This window comes from Lutzomyia longipalpis, chromosome 2 (assembly GCF_024334085.1).
Source record: "Lutzomyia longipalpis isolate SR_M1_2022 chromosome 2, ASM2433408v1".
In the NCBI taxonomy this organism is placed as follows: domain Eukaryota; kingdom Metazoa; phylum Arthropoda; class Insecta; order Diptera; family Psychodidae; genus Lutzomyia; species Lutzomyia longipalpis.
The window spans coordinates 24334662-24350613 of record NC_074708.1 but is presented as its reverse complement, the minus strand read 5'-3'; the positions used below and the strand labels follow the sequence as shown (position 1 = coordinate 24350613).

Sequence of the window (15952 nt, the reverse complement as noted above, 5' to 3'; positions counted from 1 at the left end):
CCTGTGTTAATGCCCGTAATGTGCCTCTCAAAACTCCAAACGCACGACCTCATTTAGTGCCTCCATCCACATAATACGTATACCTATATGTAGTGCTCTCCGGGAAAACGATGGGGAAGATTCATTGTTCGGTAGTCATTACTCTCGGCAACAACTATATTATTATAGATTTCTCACTATTAATTTTTCGGTAGTTCATACGAGAGATCAACAGGAGCCATACAGTGTGTTAGAGAACGATTGACGTGCTGTTAATAAAATAAATGAGAACAGGCAACATATTACCGTCAATTTTCAGTTATAATTGTTTGAAAAAATATAAGCAATTTATATGATCCCATTTGGGCTTTGGAATACCCAGAGAAACACTACAACTCTATCACAAACAACTTAATATGTAGTTAATAGTGATTGAAAATTTCATTGATTTCACTGAAATCTTTCATTCAAATCTTTCGTTTATAAATTTTTTTTGGCAGTTACTTGACATACCGTATTAACAGATAGGAAATGTATCTGTATCAGGCGGATGGGACACTCCAAAAATAGTGAGGCAGCGGTCTCTTCCGATCAGAGGAAGGGATTAATTTGCACAATTCCATTTGCAATTGAAACTACATTTAATTCGCTTAGGATTGACCTATTAATGTACGAAAAGTGAAAAAGAATTTCGCGAATTGGTAAAAAATCGAAAAATTTTCCATACATTTGCTTTGCTGAACTGTCAAATTGCCTCACGAAGTTACATGTATTTTAAAGGTGTTGCCATCCGCCTGATCTGTATCGTTCTTTATATATTCTGTTTTGATCATTAACTCTAGTAAAAAATATTACCCTAGAATGCCTAGAAAAGTCATAACTATCTCCATAATTTCGACATAATAAATTTGACAGCTGTCAAAATCCGAGTACTGTCAGATTTTTAATTCAAATAACATTAAAAGAAATTGAGATGAATTTGGAAAATTTTAAGATCTCGTAATTATATAATTTTAATAATTTTAATTTTATTTTTTTTGATAATTGATAATTCGGATCATTTGGGACCCTTTATCAGGGTTAAAAAAAAAACTGTACACTGTAAGGTTTATTTTGATTTATTCTTTTCAATTTAAAAAATTTCCAATTAATTTTCAGCTAAATTTTCATGAAATTTAAATTCTTTTTTTTTTTGCAAAAGAGAGGAAAAATTGCCTATTAAACGCTCACTATATGTAAAGGAGAGAGAATATAAAGGCAACAGCATATAGAAGACAATTAATAATTCAAACGATAAAAAAGAATTTGTCATGTCACGATATTTAATAGAGTTGAATGTCAACTAACGCTAAACACTCATGATGTGAATTCAGCTGAGAGAGCATTTATTTGAGATACTTTTCATTGTCCAGGAAGTCAGTGGGGGGTGTACTTCTTGTACATAATATAGGGAGTGACAAAGAGCGCACATACATATGTATGTGAATAAGTTTGATTTAGGTGTTTGGGCATGAAGAAATTAATGATGTTTAATGCCATTTTCTTTCGTTATTCTCGGTATAGGTGCCAAAGATGATGATGGGAGCATAAAAAGTGGAATGGGCATGGGGAGCTCGTCGGGATTGAGTAAAAAGCAACGGAAGGCACGAACAGCATTTACAGATCATCAACTACAGACACTGGAGAAGAGTTTTGAACGACAAAAGTACTTAAGTGTTCAGGATCGCATGGAGTTGGCAAATAAACTGGGACTGAGTGACACACAAGTGAAGACGTGGTACCAAAATCGAAGGTGAGAGACCCTTTTGTGAACGAGCCTCTTGTGAAACCAATCCCTTCACTTCTTATTTCGATTTTTTTATTTTATTGTTTGGCCCAATGTCGATTTTGCGCCTTAATCCGTAAAACACTGACACACCACACTCTTTTAGCGCGTCCATCCAAATGAAAGCATGAAAATCCTCTTTAAACCACACAATGAGTCTCAATGGATCAGAATCTCATTACTTGGTGGTTGCGTCTCGTCATCTTGTGGATTTTTCTTCTGCAACTTTTCGTTTTTTTGGACACACTCTTGATGTTGGATGGAAAAAAATGAAAATTAGATAGACAGTGATTGTTTCTAGTTAGGCACCTCTTCTCGATGCCGTGACTAATTTACCCAAAAATCCATGAAGATGAATTTTTGTGGACGAGAACCTTGTCGAGAGTGCCAAAGAATGGACCTTGTCAATGCTGCAATCTCCGAAACAAGGCAATAAATAGCTTTTGTACATCTTATGGCTATAATAGTGAGCTCTTTAATGACTTTCAATTATAATGAATTTAAGAAAATTCATGCGAAAAATTAGGGGGTTTATTCTTTGAATACATCTCACTTATTTATGAGGAGGATCAAAGAAAATCCTTAAAGAAATGTCCTTAAAAAAGAGGTTTAGAGAATATTTTTGGTTTTATCTGAAAGAATTCTGATTCATCTTTAAAGTAAACATAGAACTGTCTTTAAATGATTTTTTTAAAGTAACGTTTCAGTCATGAAAGGGTTAACAATTCAGTTTAGCATCTAATCGTTAACAGAAGTCCAATCATTCCCCAATTTCGATTACTTTGAGCTTCTTTTTATTTGTTTTTTCCCATTTTAGCGCAATACTAAACACGAGAAATTCTTTCTCTGAAAAGAAATAGAACTTTGTGATGATGCATGAAATCACATCACTTTTTGGTCCACACAGTTCCAGCCACTTTAACACACAATCGATGAATTTTCAACGATTAATTTAACATGGTCTCCACAACAAAGTCTCGATTGTCTTTTTATCTATCTAAAATGCTTCCTTTAGAGAAATCTTTTTTTCTCCTTTTCCTCTTCTAAAACTAAACCAAGTCTTTATACAAATAAATCGAGCAAGAAATGAGCGTGATGGAAATTTTTATAAAGCATTTTGCTTAGCGAGAGAATTTCAATTTGAGAATTTATTAATGATCCCGTTGAGTGAGCTTCCAGACGAGATGAAATTCTTTTGAGCTGAGCAGGAGATTGATTAGGAATGAAAAAAAAAAGTAGAAAAGGGCTGTTTTTGTGTCTTAAGTCTTCCTGCTGCCGTCTTGAAAGATGCTGCGTGGAAGCTGATTTTTTTATCTGGTGTGTGAATGAGCTGAGCGCGGTTTGGGTTATCTCTGTCATGGTCTCCGGGGTGTGTAATCAAGTAACGAAAAAAGTAAACTAGTCATTAAAACCATATCTTGGCGAGTAATTTGTGTTAAGTAGACCTTCTTGTGTTTCGTGCGAGGAAGATGACCTGGACAACGTATGAGAGGATCCTTTTGATGGCATAGCCGAAAATCAATTCCTCACACATTTCGATGGGTCTCACAACCATCTTGTGTGGGGCATTCTGCCAAGTCATGCCCAATTGGTTTCAGAAAAAAACCATCATTCGCCCGAGTGTTTTTAAAACAATTTGTTCACAAATCGTGTGCTCACCTCCTCGACCATTTCTTGTTTGGCCGCGCACACATTCGTTCTCCAAATAGTTACACAATGGACTTTTATATTCAGCCGACACGCTGAATTAGACTCGCTGGGAGTCCCATGACTTCTCTCTCTCTTGGCCACATGCTTCTAACCAGGAGGAGCTTCGCATACCACCTTCGCGCGCGATTGATGGTTATTTAATGTGGATGAAAGGAAATCTCGTGAAATTTGTCACCGGAAAATGCTCTTCGCATTTCCGCATGTTCTTCCGCAACAATGTCCTTCGCGACATAAGCTTAGCCAAAGTCATGGAGCAAATAATTTTTTTTTTAACGTATTTAATAAAGCGATCTGCACAAGAGGGTACAATAAACTTTAATACAAGACAATAAAAAGAGAGACATGATGGTTTAACGTCGGGGAAAAACCATAAAACTAGAGCACACCGATCACAACGGGGTAAAGAGGTCGGAAGGCTTCACCTTCCTAAGCCTTCTCGGCTTTCCATCGTCAATCGCCAGCTGCCCAGCGAGGTCATTTTCATGCCCAAGCAGTCGCTCTCTGTAGCGGCTACTGACCTCAGCTATCTCCTCCTGAACCGGGAGGACGTTCAGATCCCTATGCAGCTGATCGCTGGTTAGTGGAGCAAATAATGGGGAGTAGAGGATGCAAAAAGGGCTGCTGCTGAGGGAAAATTTGTTAGAGGCTAAAAAATATATAATTGACTGTACCATGAGGGAGGAAACACCGTCGGCATGGGTCCTTGATGAAAGGCATAGCGCAGGAGAAAATCATTTAATTTACCGACTGTTTTATCCATTGAAATTACAAACGCCAAACAAAAGTGCTGAGTCGGTTTCCGGCGCCAATGGACTTAATCTTCTTCACACAGCCCACTTTCGGCATCGCTCTACCTCGGTTAGACATCCTAAATGGAGGTAATGAGCTCGATCTTCAGCATCTTTCTCTCTACATCCTCCCTCTTGTCCCTCCCGCACACCATCAGCCAACATTTTTTCTTTCTTTCCTAGTCTACCATAAATGGGCAGAAATTGCAACTGCTGTGGCGCCTCTTTCTGCAACAGCAAACCCAAAAGGTTCGATACCTCAAACTGCAGAGAGCGTAATTACACGACGTCCCTCCCTTGAGCGGGTGAGATCAATTACTTCCGAACATGCAACTCATTCCCAGACTCTTTCGCTCCTCAAGGAATACGGCATTCACACACCAATGACACCGGCCAAATGTTGTCCGCTCTGGCACGCAAATGTCTCGAAATTGTAACCCTTTAGGGCCCTCGCAATGTTGCTTTTACACAGATCATTGCAACAACAACGAAAAAAAACAGTCGTTGCAGCAGAGGTGTAATTCAATTTATCCACTTATGGTGCTCTAAAATCATTGCATAAAGCATAATGGTTTTAAAATTGTTCCTAGAAGCCACAATGAATTCTCTTTAACCATTTAGCAGTTTATAAATTCGTTTAAAAAATAATTTACATGAATTTAATGTTGAGCTAGAGGTGCATTAAGATATTTTTCTTAAGCTTTTTTTTTTGAACTTTTTTTGGTCTTTATTTATTTTTATTAGTTATAATTATTTCTTTTTTTTTAAAGTGAAGTTTATGGTGAAGTTTGTTAAGAAAAAGCTTAACCCTGATATGTCCACGATTTTTTGATATAATTCATAAATTCTTACCTTAAAAAAATCTTATAGAAAAGTCAATTTTAAACATAAAAATTCCTATAAATTCACAAGAAGTTTGAAAACTTTCTTTAATTGGAACTATTTGATTTTTGTTATAATAACGCCTAGCCTGGAATTTATTCGCTGTACTATGTTTAGTATATATGCTCGTAAATATTACTTTGTTGCCTTTAATCCCTTTAATGCATAAAAAAATAGCATAAAAACTCTTATTTTCATTAAAGTAAAATGGATTCGGTTAAAGAAAGAGTTTTTGAACTTCTTTTGCGAAATTTTAGGAATATCAGAGGTCAAAAGGAGAAAAGGTCTCCGTCCGGTGAGCGCCAGAAAAAAGGAGATTTTTCAGCAAGAAAATCCCAACATAAGCCTCAAAGCTTTCAGTGCGCACTGCATAATCTTCAGTGAGCTGGGGGAGTTTTTATTACAGAGAATTTAAGAATTTTAGTTTAGAATTGACATTTTTGGGCAATAATAATAATTTATTTCACCCAAATATATTCTTGGGATCAAAAAAAAAAAAAAAGAATTGGAGATGCCGGGGATTGAACCCGGGACCTTTCACATGCAAAGCGAACGCTCTACCAGCTGAGCTACATCCCCTTATATTTCTGTGGACAATTTTGAAATCAGCCTCAGGGTTATAATACTAAAGTCAATAAAATAAGAACATTTTCCGGTTAAACATAATAGAAATTAATCAAATTGTTAAATATTTATTTATCGAAATAAATTCAGCAGAGACACTCTAGCTCTAGAGCAAAAAATTTTTATAAGAATATTGAGAAAGAATTCGCGCTGAAAGCATAATAAAGGTTCCGCCCAATCTTTACTCAATCAATTGCAAATATAGGTAGGTAATCGTGATTGAAATTAAAAACCTTCGCTTTTGCGCATTGATAACCAATTTAGAGCGCACATTACATAATCTTCCGTGCGTGCGACTGGAGGGTGTATGTTGAGAAAGTATATCACTGGGTTTTTTCTTTCTTTTCTTTTTAATGCGCTCTGGGTGAAGAAATACGCGAATGGAAAAAAATCCGCAAAACGTGCGATTTAATGAATTAAACGTGGATTTAAATGGCTTTTATAGTTATTTGGTAAATGCGCATTATACTACCAATTATGAGAGTATTTTTCTCCCTTTGAGCATTTCTTTCACTCGGCTTTTTTTATTCTTATCTTTTTTTCTTCACTTTCCACCTCTCTTAGCCACTCTTGTTTTGTGAATTCGTTAACAAGAGCGACCGCGACAAATTGGCGCGTTACGCAAACCATAAATTTTCCCTGTGTTGGATTTTTATTATTGTCCGCTGAATCAACACCCAGGAATCACATTTCGGTTTAATATTTTCCCGCCACATTTTTTTTTATTCATCGTCGTTGTAGGTATATAGTACATACATATCATTTCAAATGCCGAATGTTTTGGATGGAAATGGATGTGTGCGCGAGTGCGAGGATCGATGTGAGAGAGTGTGAGACTTTTTTGAATAATTTAAAATGCAGATGAGTGGAAGTAATGTGTATTAATTGATGTTTTATGCAATAATTTGCCGACAGACTGGCAACGAAAGAGGACGCACTGTGCCAGTAGTGGAGGGGGGTTGGTTATGTTTTATCCCAATGCTTTTTAATGTGTTCATTCGCCCCGACCGACAAGGGGTTCTCTCCGAAACCACATACAAAATGATTAATGTTGGCTGTGCAGCAAAAGAGCCACAAAAATATTAATGTCAAAATTTCAATTGTCGTTTAATTCTAATTGCATATTCTCATCCCAAAAATTGTGTGCATTGAGTCCATGCCTTGTGAGGACTAAAATGATTAGAGGAGTAATATAATAGTTGAAGAATTAAATTTGATACTAAACGCACACATATTTTGTGCTTAACTTGCTGCCCAACACAAATAACAAGAGAAGATACAATTCAATGTCGCATGAATAATTGCGAAAAATTGTGATAAATGTTCGCGATGAATATGAAAAGACTTCTCAAGAAGTTGAGTGGCCATCCAAGCTCTTTTATTCCTTCCATCGTGCAACAATCAAGCTCACAGCAGTGATAGAGGGAATTTTTGTATACCACCTTAATGACGATCAGCCCATTGAATTGACGATCAGTGGAGCAGCGCGAAATGAGTGCTCACGAGAAAAAGGCGACCATTAGGCCACAATAAATGCTGGCTGCACGTTCAAATGGACACCAATGAAACCGCAATTGTTCCGCTTCAAGTGCCATTTAATTGTTTCTTTTGTACTCCAATACATTGCCCATTGCAATCGTGTTATAGTCGCTAATGTCTCGTACCAGCCCTTCCTCTCACAACTTTATGTAGCTTCTACACATAATGTACCAAGTTCAGTCGAACCATCCCACTTTGAATCGAACCTAAGTCTCCAATAAGGTTTATTAAAACTATTATTTAACATTTTATCTCATCCCAAATTGGATTACATAAATTAATTTAAAAAAACTGATTTAATTAAAGCCCATGAAGTTCTCTTAAGTTAAGCTTTTAATTAAATTCTGAATTCTTTATGTAGAGTTTTTCTCCTTAGAAAGTCTTTTAAATAATTTTCTTTTTAGATAATTTAACAATGACCCAGTAGGAGGACGAAATTATTGAATTACTAAGCATGAAAGAAAATAAATTATGTTGCATTTTTTATGCAGATCAATTCCAGGATGAATTGATCTGAGAGCTTGAATTTTTTCTTTCTTATTCAAAATCCCATCCATATGTATGTATATGGTTTGTGGTAGCACCAAAATGTGTTTCTGCAATTCAATTGAGTGTAACTAACGTGCACACATTCACGCTACAAAAGTGAATTAATGATTGATTTAATCCTTTCAATGGGGGATCATTAACACGGCTGCGACCGAGTGAGAGACGAATGATAAATTGCACCACATAAGGCTTCTCCTCCTCTCAATGCTGCAATATGCCGTGTGTGTGCGGTTATGCTGCTGCTGACCATTGTAATGGGGTTTTAGTCTGCTGCAAAAGACTTGGTGTGACCTTGACGGATAAATGCATTTGCACTCTTGCACTCCCATTAGTAGCTAAACCCATGCTGCACGATAGCCAATTCTTATCGACAATAAGCTCCCCTTTTTCCCTTCCTCCATACGTTCTCATGTTGAAAAAAAGTTCTGCACCACCCTCCCGGGGGGTTATTCGGTAGCTGGGCAACAATATCAATTAATTGCCTTTCGCCGTGGAAAATAAAATCACGCCGTTTGCAGTGAAAGAGAACAATGGGTGTGCAAGAGAAGCATATAAGAAGAGATTTTTGTGTGCAAGAAACACATTTACATGATTGATGATGGTGTTAATTTTATATTACCTCTCTTCGCATTATATATCTGTGCAAAATGGTCGTAATGGGCAAAATTTGTACTCTCCGCGCGATACCTGCGCTCCTCCTGTTTAATTAAGAAATAATCACCGTTTATCACTTTGTGCGATTATTGATCGTTAAATTTGCTGCAGATTGCACACGATCCATCGCGGCTTTGGAGCACGATCATAAAAGATCTGCCTCATTTTGGAATGCGCCAAATTGCCAACATTCGTAGGGGGTGGATAACTAATCTTACAAAAATACGCATTTATTTTTTTCTAACTTTTTTGAAAAAAAAAAATCACAAAAATATAAACTTGGTATGCCACGATTGTGGTATACCAACTAATTGGAAAATTTGTGTTTTTTAGATCTTGATTGAGTTATGTATTCAATCTTTTATAGTTTTTGGTTTTCTCGGTTTTCTTGTGAACCTTTATTAATTAATTTATTTTTTTTATACAAAAATTTTTTTATTTGTCTTTTAAATTTTTTTAAAGAAATTTTTATACCACATATAAAGAATTTGAAGACGTCTAACTATTTAGGATCGATTCCTATAATAATACGATTTAACTTCTAAAAATAAGAAAAATTGAAGCCAAAAATTGGATCATCCTGTGCAAATAATTTCAGGGCTAAATACAAATTTATTTTCATGAAGTGATTCTCTTTTTAACAGTTTTACACTATAAACCTAACCAGATTCTACCCTCAAAAACTTTTAGTTTGAGCTAAATTTTGAGAATTTTTAAGGCACAACTCAACCAACTATTACTCCGGTAATAGTTAACCGATTTTCAAAATTTTACCAGTTTTAGAAAGGTAAAAAACTATCCTTTTAAAAATTGGTAGAATTTAGAAAAATCGGTTAACTATAAAGGTAAAATTGAAAATCTATTAAAAAAAATAGTTCTTAAATCCAGATCTTTATTAAAAACTCCAGAAGTTTCCCTTCAGGATTATATTATTTTCCTCAATCACAGCCTTTCTTTAAAGATCATTTAGTCTTTTAAAAGACTTTATATAAATTACTTATCCACCCCTTATGCCGTGTAATAAAAACACACCCCGTGAGATCACTTGATCGTGAGCTCCACTGATCTGACCGCCAATTTTAGGTGTACCAACAATACAAATTGAATAAATGATACTTGGAAGAACGTGCAAAGGGTCAATACTGGGGCAGGGAAGTGAAGAATAGGGAGGTATATCTGGGAATGCTAATAATCAACCAAAAAAACCACCAATGAGTCGTTATACTTTCTCACTGTGTAAGAGATCGCAATTGTACAGTTGTGAACAATTAAATGTGCAGCACCACCACCAAATTGTGGCGGCACAATAAAACGTTCTGCAACAAATGACCATAATATGAGCTTTTATTTGACCCCTATATAGCTCCCAATCATGGAAAATTGCCATGTGGAATTGCACCGTGGAGTGGTGGCATGCAAAGTGTGTAGGAAGAGACTATTAAAATATAATTTGCATTGGTCAGTGAGGGCGGCAAGGGGTGCTGAAATGTGGGGATTTCTTGTACAGGGACAAAAGTTTCGTTTAAATGTAACACTGCTGCTAAATTCACGGCATATTTTCATAGCCTTGAGCCATTGAGTAATGCATTTCAACACGCTGCACCATTTGCTGATGGTTGAAGAGCAATTTTTCATCAAACATCCATTCGTGTATGCTCGATGGGCATAAAGAATATGGATGCAGGAGTACAAAACAAAAACAGACAGTGAATATGGCTCTCCTCACCTTCACTTTGGTGTGCTTCATAACAATCCCGATAATGCATGTGCGCAGGGAGTAAGTTGGTATAATTTTGTCTGATGCTTCATTCACTTTTTGTTGCTCTTGCTCTTCTTGTGCACTAAACACTTGCGTGCCGATGCTTGTTCATATACTTTGTTTGCAAATCCACCATGTTGGCCATTGGAAATGGAAGCACTACCGCTACCGTTCACCCGCCCATCCTCCCTGGCTATTTGGGAGGCCAGTGCACCGTATTGAGCCACCCCCATGATAATTGCAGTGTGTAAGTTAAACGTATGTTTGCCATACTCATTCGTAGCACCCTGTTCTCAGCTATGTATTGCTTTCATGATCTCCACCGCATAAACATCAATCATAATTACAGAATTGGGGGGATGGAAAGCGTCTTAGAACAAAAAAAAAATGCACACACTATCTCAAGAATTTGCCAGATTGCCCTGGCAGGAAGGCGGAAAATGCAAGGAAATTAGCCGTAAGTCGTTTTCAGCGTAATCAAGATCGTGCATGAATTTTGCATAATTCCGTTTTGGTAGTTATATTCTTAGAAATTCTTCTGCGGGGGTGAGTTGAGGAAGAAGTGATTTGGAAAATTAAACTTTAAATGAAGAAGGAAAATTGATTGAAATTTCATAACTGAATTGTTGGAAATTCTTTGAAAATGCTGAAGTACCCGACGTCTCCATCTCTGATTGATCTATTATATAATAATCAAATTTAAAGGAAGCCAATGTGAAGAAATGTTTTAATAAACCATCAACAAATTAAAAGAGTTTTCTCACAGGTATTTGGCAATTATTGATTTTATGAAACATTTTTTTGAATAAAAAAAAATCTTAAAATATTTTAGAACATGAACATTACAAAAAAATCATCCCTTTGAACGCTCCTTTACATAATCATCCCTCATAACTGAAAGAATAACATTTCCCTGATTTCCTAAAGAGACCCTTGAAAGCTCCCTTTTCATATTAAAATCCTTAAACGCCCTTTTCAGTGAGAGTGAGAGAGCCCCTTGACAACGTCAATGGGGGGTGTTTGAGCCTCATGCGAAAATTACATGTAATTGAGCACAAACATATTAGCAGATAGACACCAACCCCTGGCTGGGTTAGGGCTCAAGTCATGTGTGTGTGGGGTGGAAATCCAACAGACCGCCCACTCACCATCAATCGCCCCCTCATTTGCATGTTGTATCCGCTGGAAATCGTTTTATGTTTTCGCCCCAGCCGATATTTGCTGGCGGGGAAGTGAAGTATTTTTGCAAATTGGTGCCGTGAATAAATAATGGGGCCTCCGACGAGCTCCACCTCATACCCAGAGCTCGCTGCTGTGGTCTCCGCCTGACACCCACATTTTGTGCTTTTCTGCGAATAAATTCACACTGTATGCTCCGAATAATGCGATTAAGTAGTGCGTTTGGTGGATAGAAATTCTTCTGATGTGTGTCACATATTCGTTAAGAGAGGAATATGTTGCGAAATTCTCAATTTGTCATTCGATGAAATTAATTTTAGAGGAAAAATATATATTCCTGCAGCCATGACCAAATTAATATTCTACTACAGATCTCTTTTTGACTAGAGGCAATATGCTCAAAAATAAATCTCTTTTTTTGTTGATTTTTTTTGTAGAACAAAATGGAAGCGACAGACTGCAGTGGGATTGGAATTGCTTGCCGAAGCGGGCAACTATGCGGCTTTTCAGCGTCTCTACGGTGGTCCGGCGTACCTTGGAGGATGGCCCTACCCGTCACAAGCACCCCCGGGTGCACCCCCATCAGCAGCTGACCTTTACTACCGTCAAGCTGCTGCAGCTGCCCTCCAGAAACCCCTGCCCTATCGCCTCTACCCTGGCGTTCCTGCCCTGGGATCCTTGGGCACAATTCCGGGACCCAGTGCGCCCTTTCCACACCTCGCCGCCTCCAATTCACTCTCCTCCCTCAGCAGCTACTACCAGAACAACAACAACACGAGTAGTAGCAACAACAACAACGGACCCACCACCAACAATCCCAGTTCGAATCGACGCTCCCCGAGTCCACCGCTAAACCCCGGCAGTCCGCCAGGGCGCTCCGAGAGCAATCCTGCGTCCGATGAGGAGGACACAATACAGGTGTGAGCAATCTGAAATGCTTTGTGATTTTACATTAACAAAATGAAACACTTTGTAAAAAAAAAAGGACGTTTTACTTACAACGTAGACAATGTATAACTTAAATTTTCAATTAAAACTTTAATGGTAAAATGTGTGAGATACGCGATGGATGTGCAGGAATGAGATTCAAAATGGAGCGGTGTTTAACGGTCTTGCAAATTACAAAATGGCGGATGCTCAGACGCCATCTTGTTCTCTTTTACATGTAGTGCTTATGACTGAATTTTCATACGATAATTCCTGATCTAATCAATCAGATTTTAATTAGTTTTCAGACTTTTGACAAGATATTTTATTTCTTTAAAAAATTGAGAGAATTTGTTTAAATAATAAATAAAAATGATAAAAATTAAATAATAATAAAGAAATGAAATACTGGGAAAATCTACAAAATTTCATTTTTCGTTTTTGGCTCTAGCTCCCACAGTTTTTTAGATATCGACTTCAAATCGGAAGCAAATGAAAATTTTTGAGTTTTTCTACATTTTGCTTTTTTCCGCATAGAGATATCTCAACCCAGTCAAAAGATATAGACGATCAAACAAAGACTTTAACTTTTGGTCCATCTTGTATAATTTACTATAGGATTTTTTTCAATGAAATCTTTACCGTAAGAAATGATTAAAATCTGATGCAATAAATTAGATTTTTGTTCAAATAAAAATTAATAAATTGAACTTTAGCAAAAAGATCAATTCTAGCATTTTAAGCATTCTTTACTCACAGAATTTGTACAAGATAATTGCTAAAACTTACAGTCTTATCAAACTACAGCTCTATTCTTCACAGCAAATTATGAAAGAAAACAGCAATTTACGCCCCTTGTACTTAGAGAGTAGAGAGTTTTAAGCATTTGGAGCTTTAGTGTCCTTAAAACATCCCTAAGATTAAATTTGTCTGAGCATCTCCGCAGCATTGTACTTAATTTCTAAGAAGGTTAATACCCCTCTGACGTAGTTTATAATTAAAAAAAAAACAAACAATCTCAAACTTATGAGAAACATACAAATTTTCTAAGAAAATTTCCTTTATTGGCTTAAGCAATCTCGGTTTAACACCGAAAACCCCCTATAGACTTCAGACAGAGAATAGAAAATACTCAAGAAAAGTCCACGTTTTTAATTTTTTTTGTAGATAATTCCTTTCCGAATAAAAGTTTAACAAGTCTTTTTTTGCAAACAATTTGCCACGGATTTATACAAATCAGCAGCGCATTTAACAATATTTTTTTTTCTCAATATTCTATATCCTTTCAAATTGACCTTAAACACAAAACCCAATAGCCTGAAGATTTTATTTGACAAACTTTTTTTTATTAAATAATTTTAATAGTAAGATGAAAATATAAAACAATCAAAATAAAAAAAAACTCGTGAGGTGAACAACAGTATTAAAAAAAAGAGGAATCACTTACAAAGTTCTTAAGATTTTAGCTAAATGAAAAGAAAAAGAGAGAGAAAGATGAAGAGCGTGTGTGTAAAGTGTAAACTAACTTAGGTAAAACAAAGAGTGTATAATGGTAGTTAATGAACGTTTTTTGTAATTAAAAGCTATATTATTCATTTTTTTGTATTAGGTGACAAATGTAGGGTGTTCTGAAAGAAAGTTTTGGGCTAAAATTTTGTGGCAATTTTCCTTTTTCTATATGGTTGAAAATCTTAATTTCTCACATTAACGTAAATAAAATTTCAGAAAGCATAACCCGCTCTAACAATTTTGAATTTAAATTGAAAAAAAAATCAGCCAGAGACACAGCAATGAGCGAATTGTATTTACTAAATGATGTGCATGATTTATAGATGGTTGAGTAAATAAGAATTTTGTACACAATCCCCCAAAGAAAACATATTTTTATGTATATTTAATGACAATGATAAATATGATAAATTCAGAAATGTGACGCAGAGGGACATTATAAACGTAAACTTAGAAAGAGATGATAGATGTATTAATTGCTAAAATTATGGAAAAACTATTTTATAGTGAGAAAAAAATCTTCCCAAAAGGCACACCACAAAAGTAAAAAAAAAACTATATAGAATTTTCAATCAAAACAAAAAGAAAATCTCTGTAAAATACTACAATTGATTTTTGTTTTATTTTAAGTCTTTCGGATGCCTAGGAACATGTTAGATGCAAAAAAAACTATAAGAAAATAATTATTTATTAGTTGAAAGTGCGATAAAGTGAAAATATAATTTGAGAAAATGCGGTGATGTGAACACCACCACGTAAAATGAAGAAAAATATGTTTATATAGACGTGAATGTAAGAAAAAAAAACTAAAATGACGTATAAATAAAAGACACAGTATAAAAGAATAAAAAAAGGCAATTTTCTATAATTCCTAATTAAATTTTCCTCAGGGCGCAAAAAAATCGAATTTGATGCACTTCTTGTATGGAACACATGGCGATCTTTTGCCACAACTAAATCATCCCTCCAAGCTATTGATTATTAAATTGAATTTCTTCGCTTTGCGATCATTTAATGATCCCCATTTGGACATGTGTGTCAAAATATTATTCAAAAAATCATCAAACTTGTGCTGTTCACGCGTGAAGAACATTTCCAAGAGGTGCCGGCGAGATGGTTTCACGCTCGGTCACCTCGCGCCCAAAGTGCCCGAGCAAATTCAATTACAGCGACACAATCAATGGGTGAATTTGATGAAGGGTGCACAATTAATTTCCACGCTGCACCTCACTAATTTCAATTTGGACTCGCGCGCGGCAATTTGATTAATTTAACGACATATCCACCGTGAGGGGAATGAAATTGTCAAAGACCACACATAGAGGTAACCATTTTCCATGAATTTCTGTTAAAAAAAGAAGAAATTTTGTGAAATTCATGTCCGTCGCGACACAGTGTTGCAATTAGCAGGTAAGTTGTAAATTTTTAATTAGCAAATACAGCCTAGAGCTATGTCTGCATGCAATATGTTTGCAATTTGAGAGGTGCCAAGAAGAGAAGTAATTGTTCTGAATTAGAATGCACAAAACGTTAATTTTGGAATGCTTGAAAACTTGTAAAATTAGTAAATTAAAATTATAGAGTTTTTTCTAAGTAAAAAAAGTAAGTTCTGAAGTTCAGAAACTAGACAAAAATCCATAGAATTCGAAAGTTCAAGAAGTAGTTTTGCTAGACGAAGCAGCTTTCAAACCTAGTTTCGTAGAATATTAGAACCTTGAAATAAATCTTATGGAACACGAGAGCTTGAAAAATAAACTACAGAATGCTAAAATTCTAGGATTAATTCAGGCGCGTGTTTAGGCTTTAGAGCTAGTGTCGTAGAATACAAGGAAACTAGAAAAAACTACAAATATAAAAAAATCCAAAATTAATTCTATTGAACGTTAAATATTTGATTTTAAAGTTTCGTAGAACATGAGAAATTAGAATAAATTTTGTGGTATTTGAAAATTTTTTAACCCGTTCCACTAAACGTAAGAAATCGATACTAGCTTCCTTAAACAAGAGAAACTTAAACAAAATCTTTTA

General features: G+C 35.8%; 2 protein-coding genes and 1 non-coding gene across 4 annotated transcripts in view; 2 read left to right on the top strand and 1 right to left on the bottom strand.

The window, feature by feature from the left end:
- LOC129789270 (homeobox protein B-H1-like) overlaps positions 1-12412 on the top strand; it is a 34874-nt gene extending 22462 nt beyond the window's left edge. Inside the window, exons 3-4 of the mRNA XM_055825922.1 lie at positions 1543-1771; positions 11926-12412. Of these exons, the coding sequence (XP_055681897.1) occupies positions 1543-1771; positions 11926-12412 (716 nt within the window). The remainder of the gene's footprint in view (positions 1-1542; positions 1772-11925) is intronic.
- The window catches only part of LOC129789572 (uncharacterized), a 656748-nt gene that overhangs the window by 147753 nt on the left and 493043 nt on the right, over positions 1-15952 (top strand). The gene's annotated exons all lie outside the window — the stretch shown is intronic.
- Trnaa-ugc (transfer RNA alanine (anticodon UGC)) lies at positions 5691-5763 on the bottom strand. Its single transcript has one exon. It is a non-coding gene; the product is annotated as a tRNA-Ala (tRNA).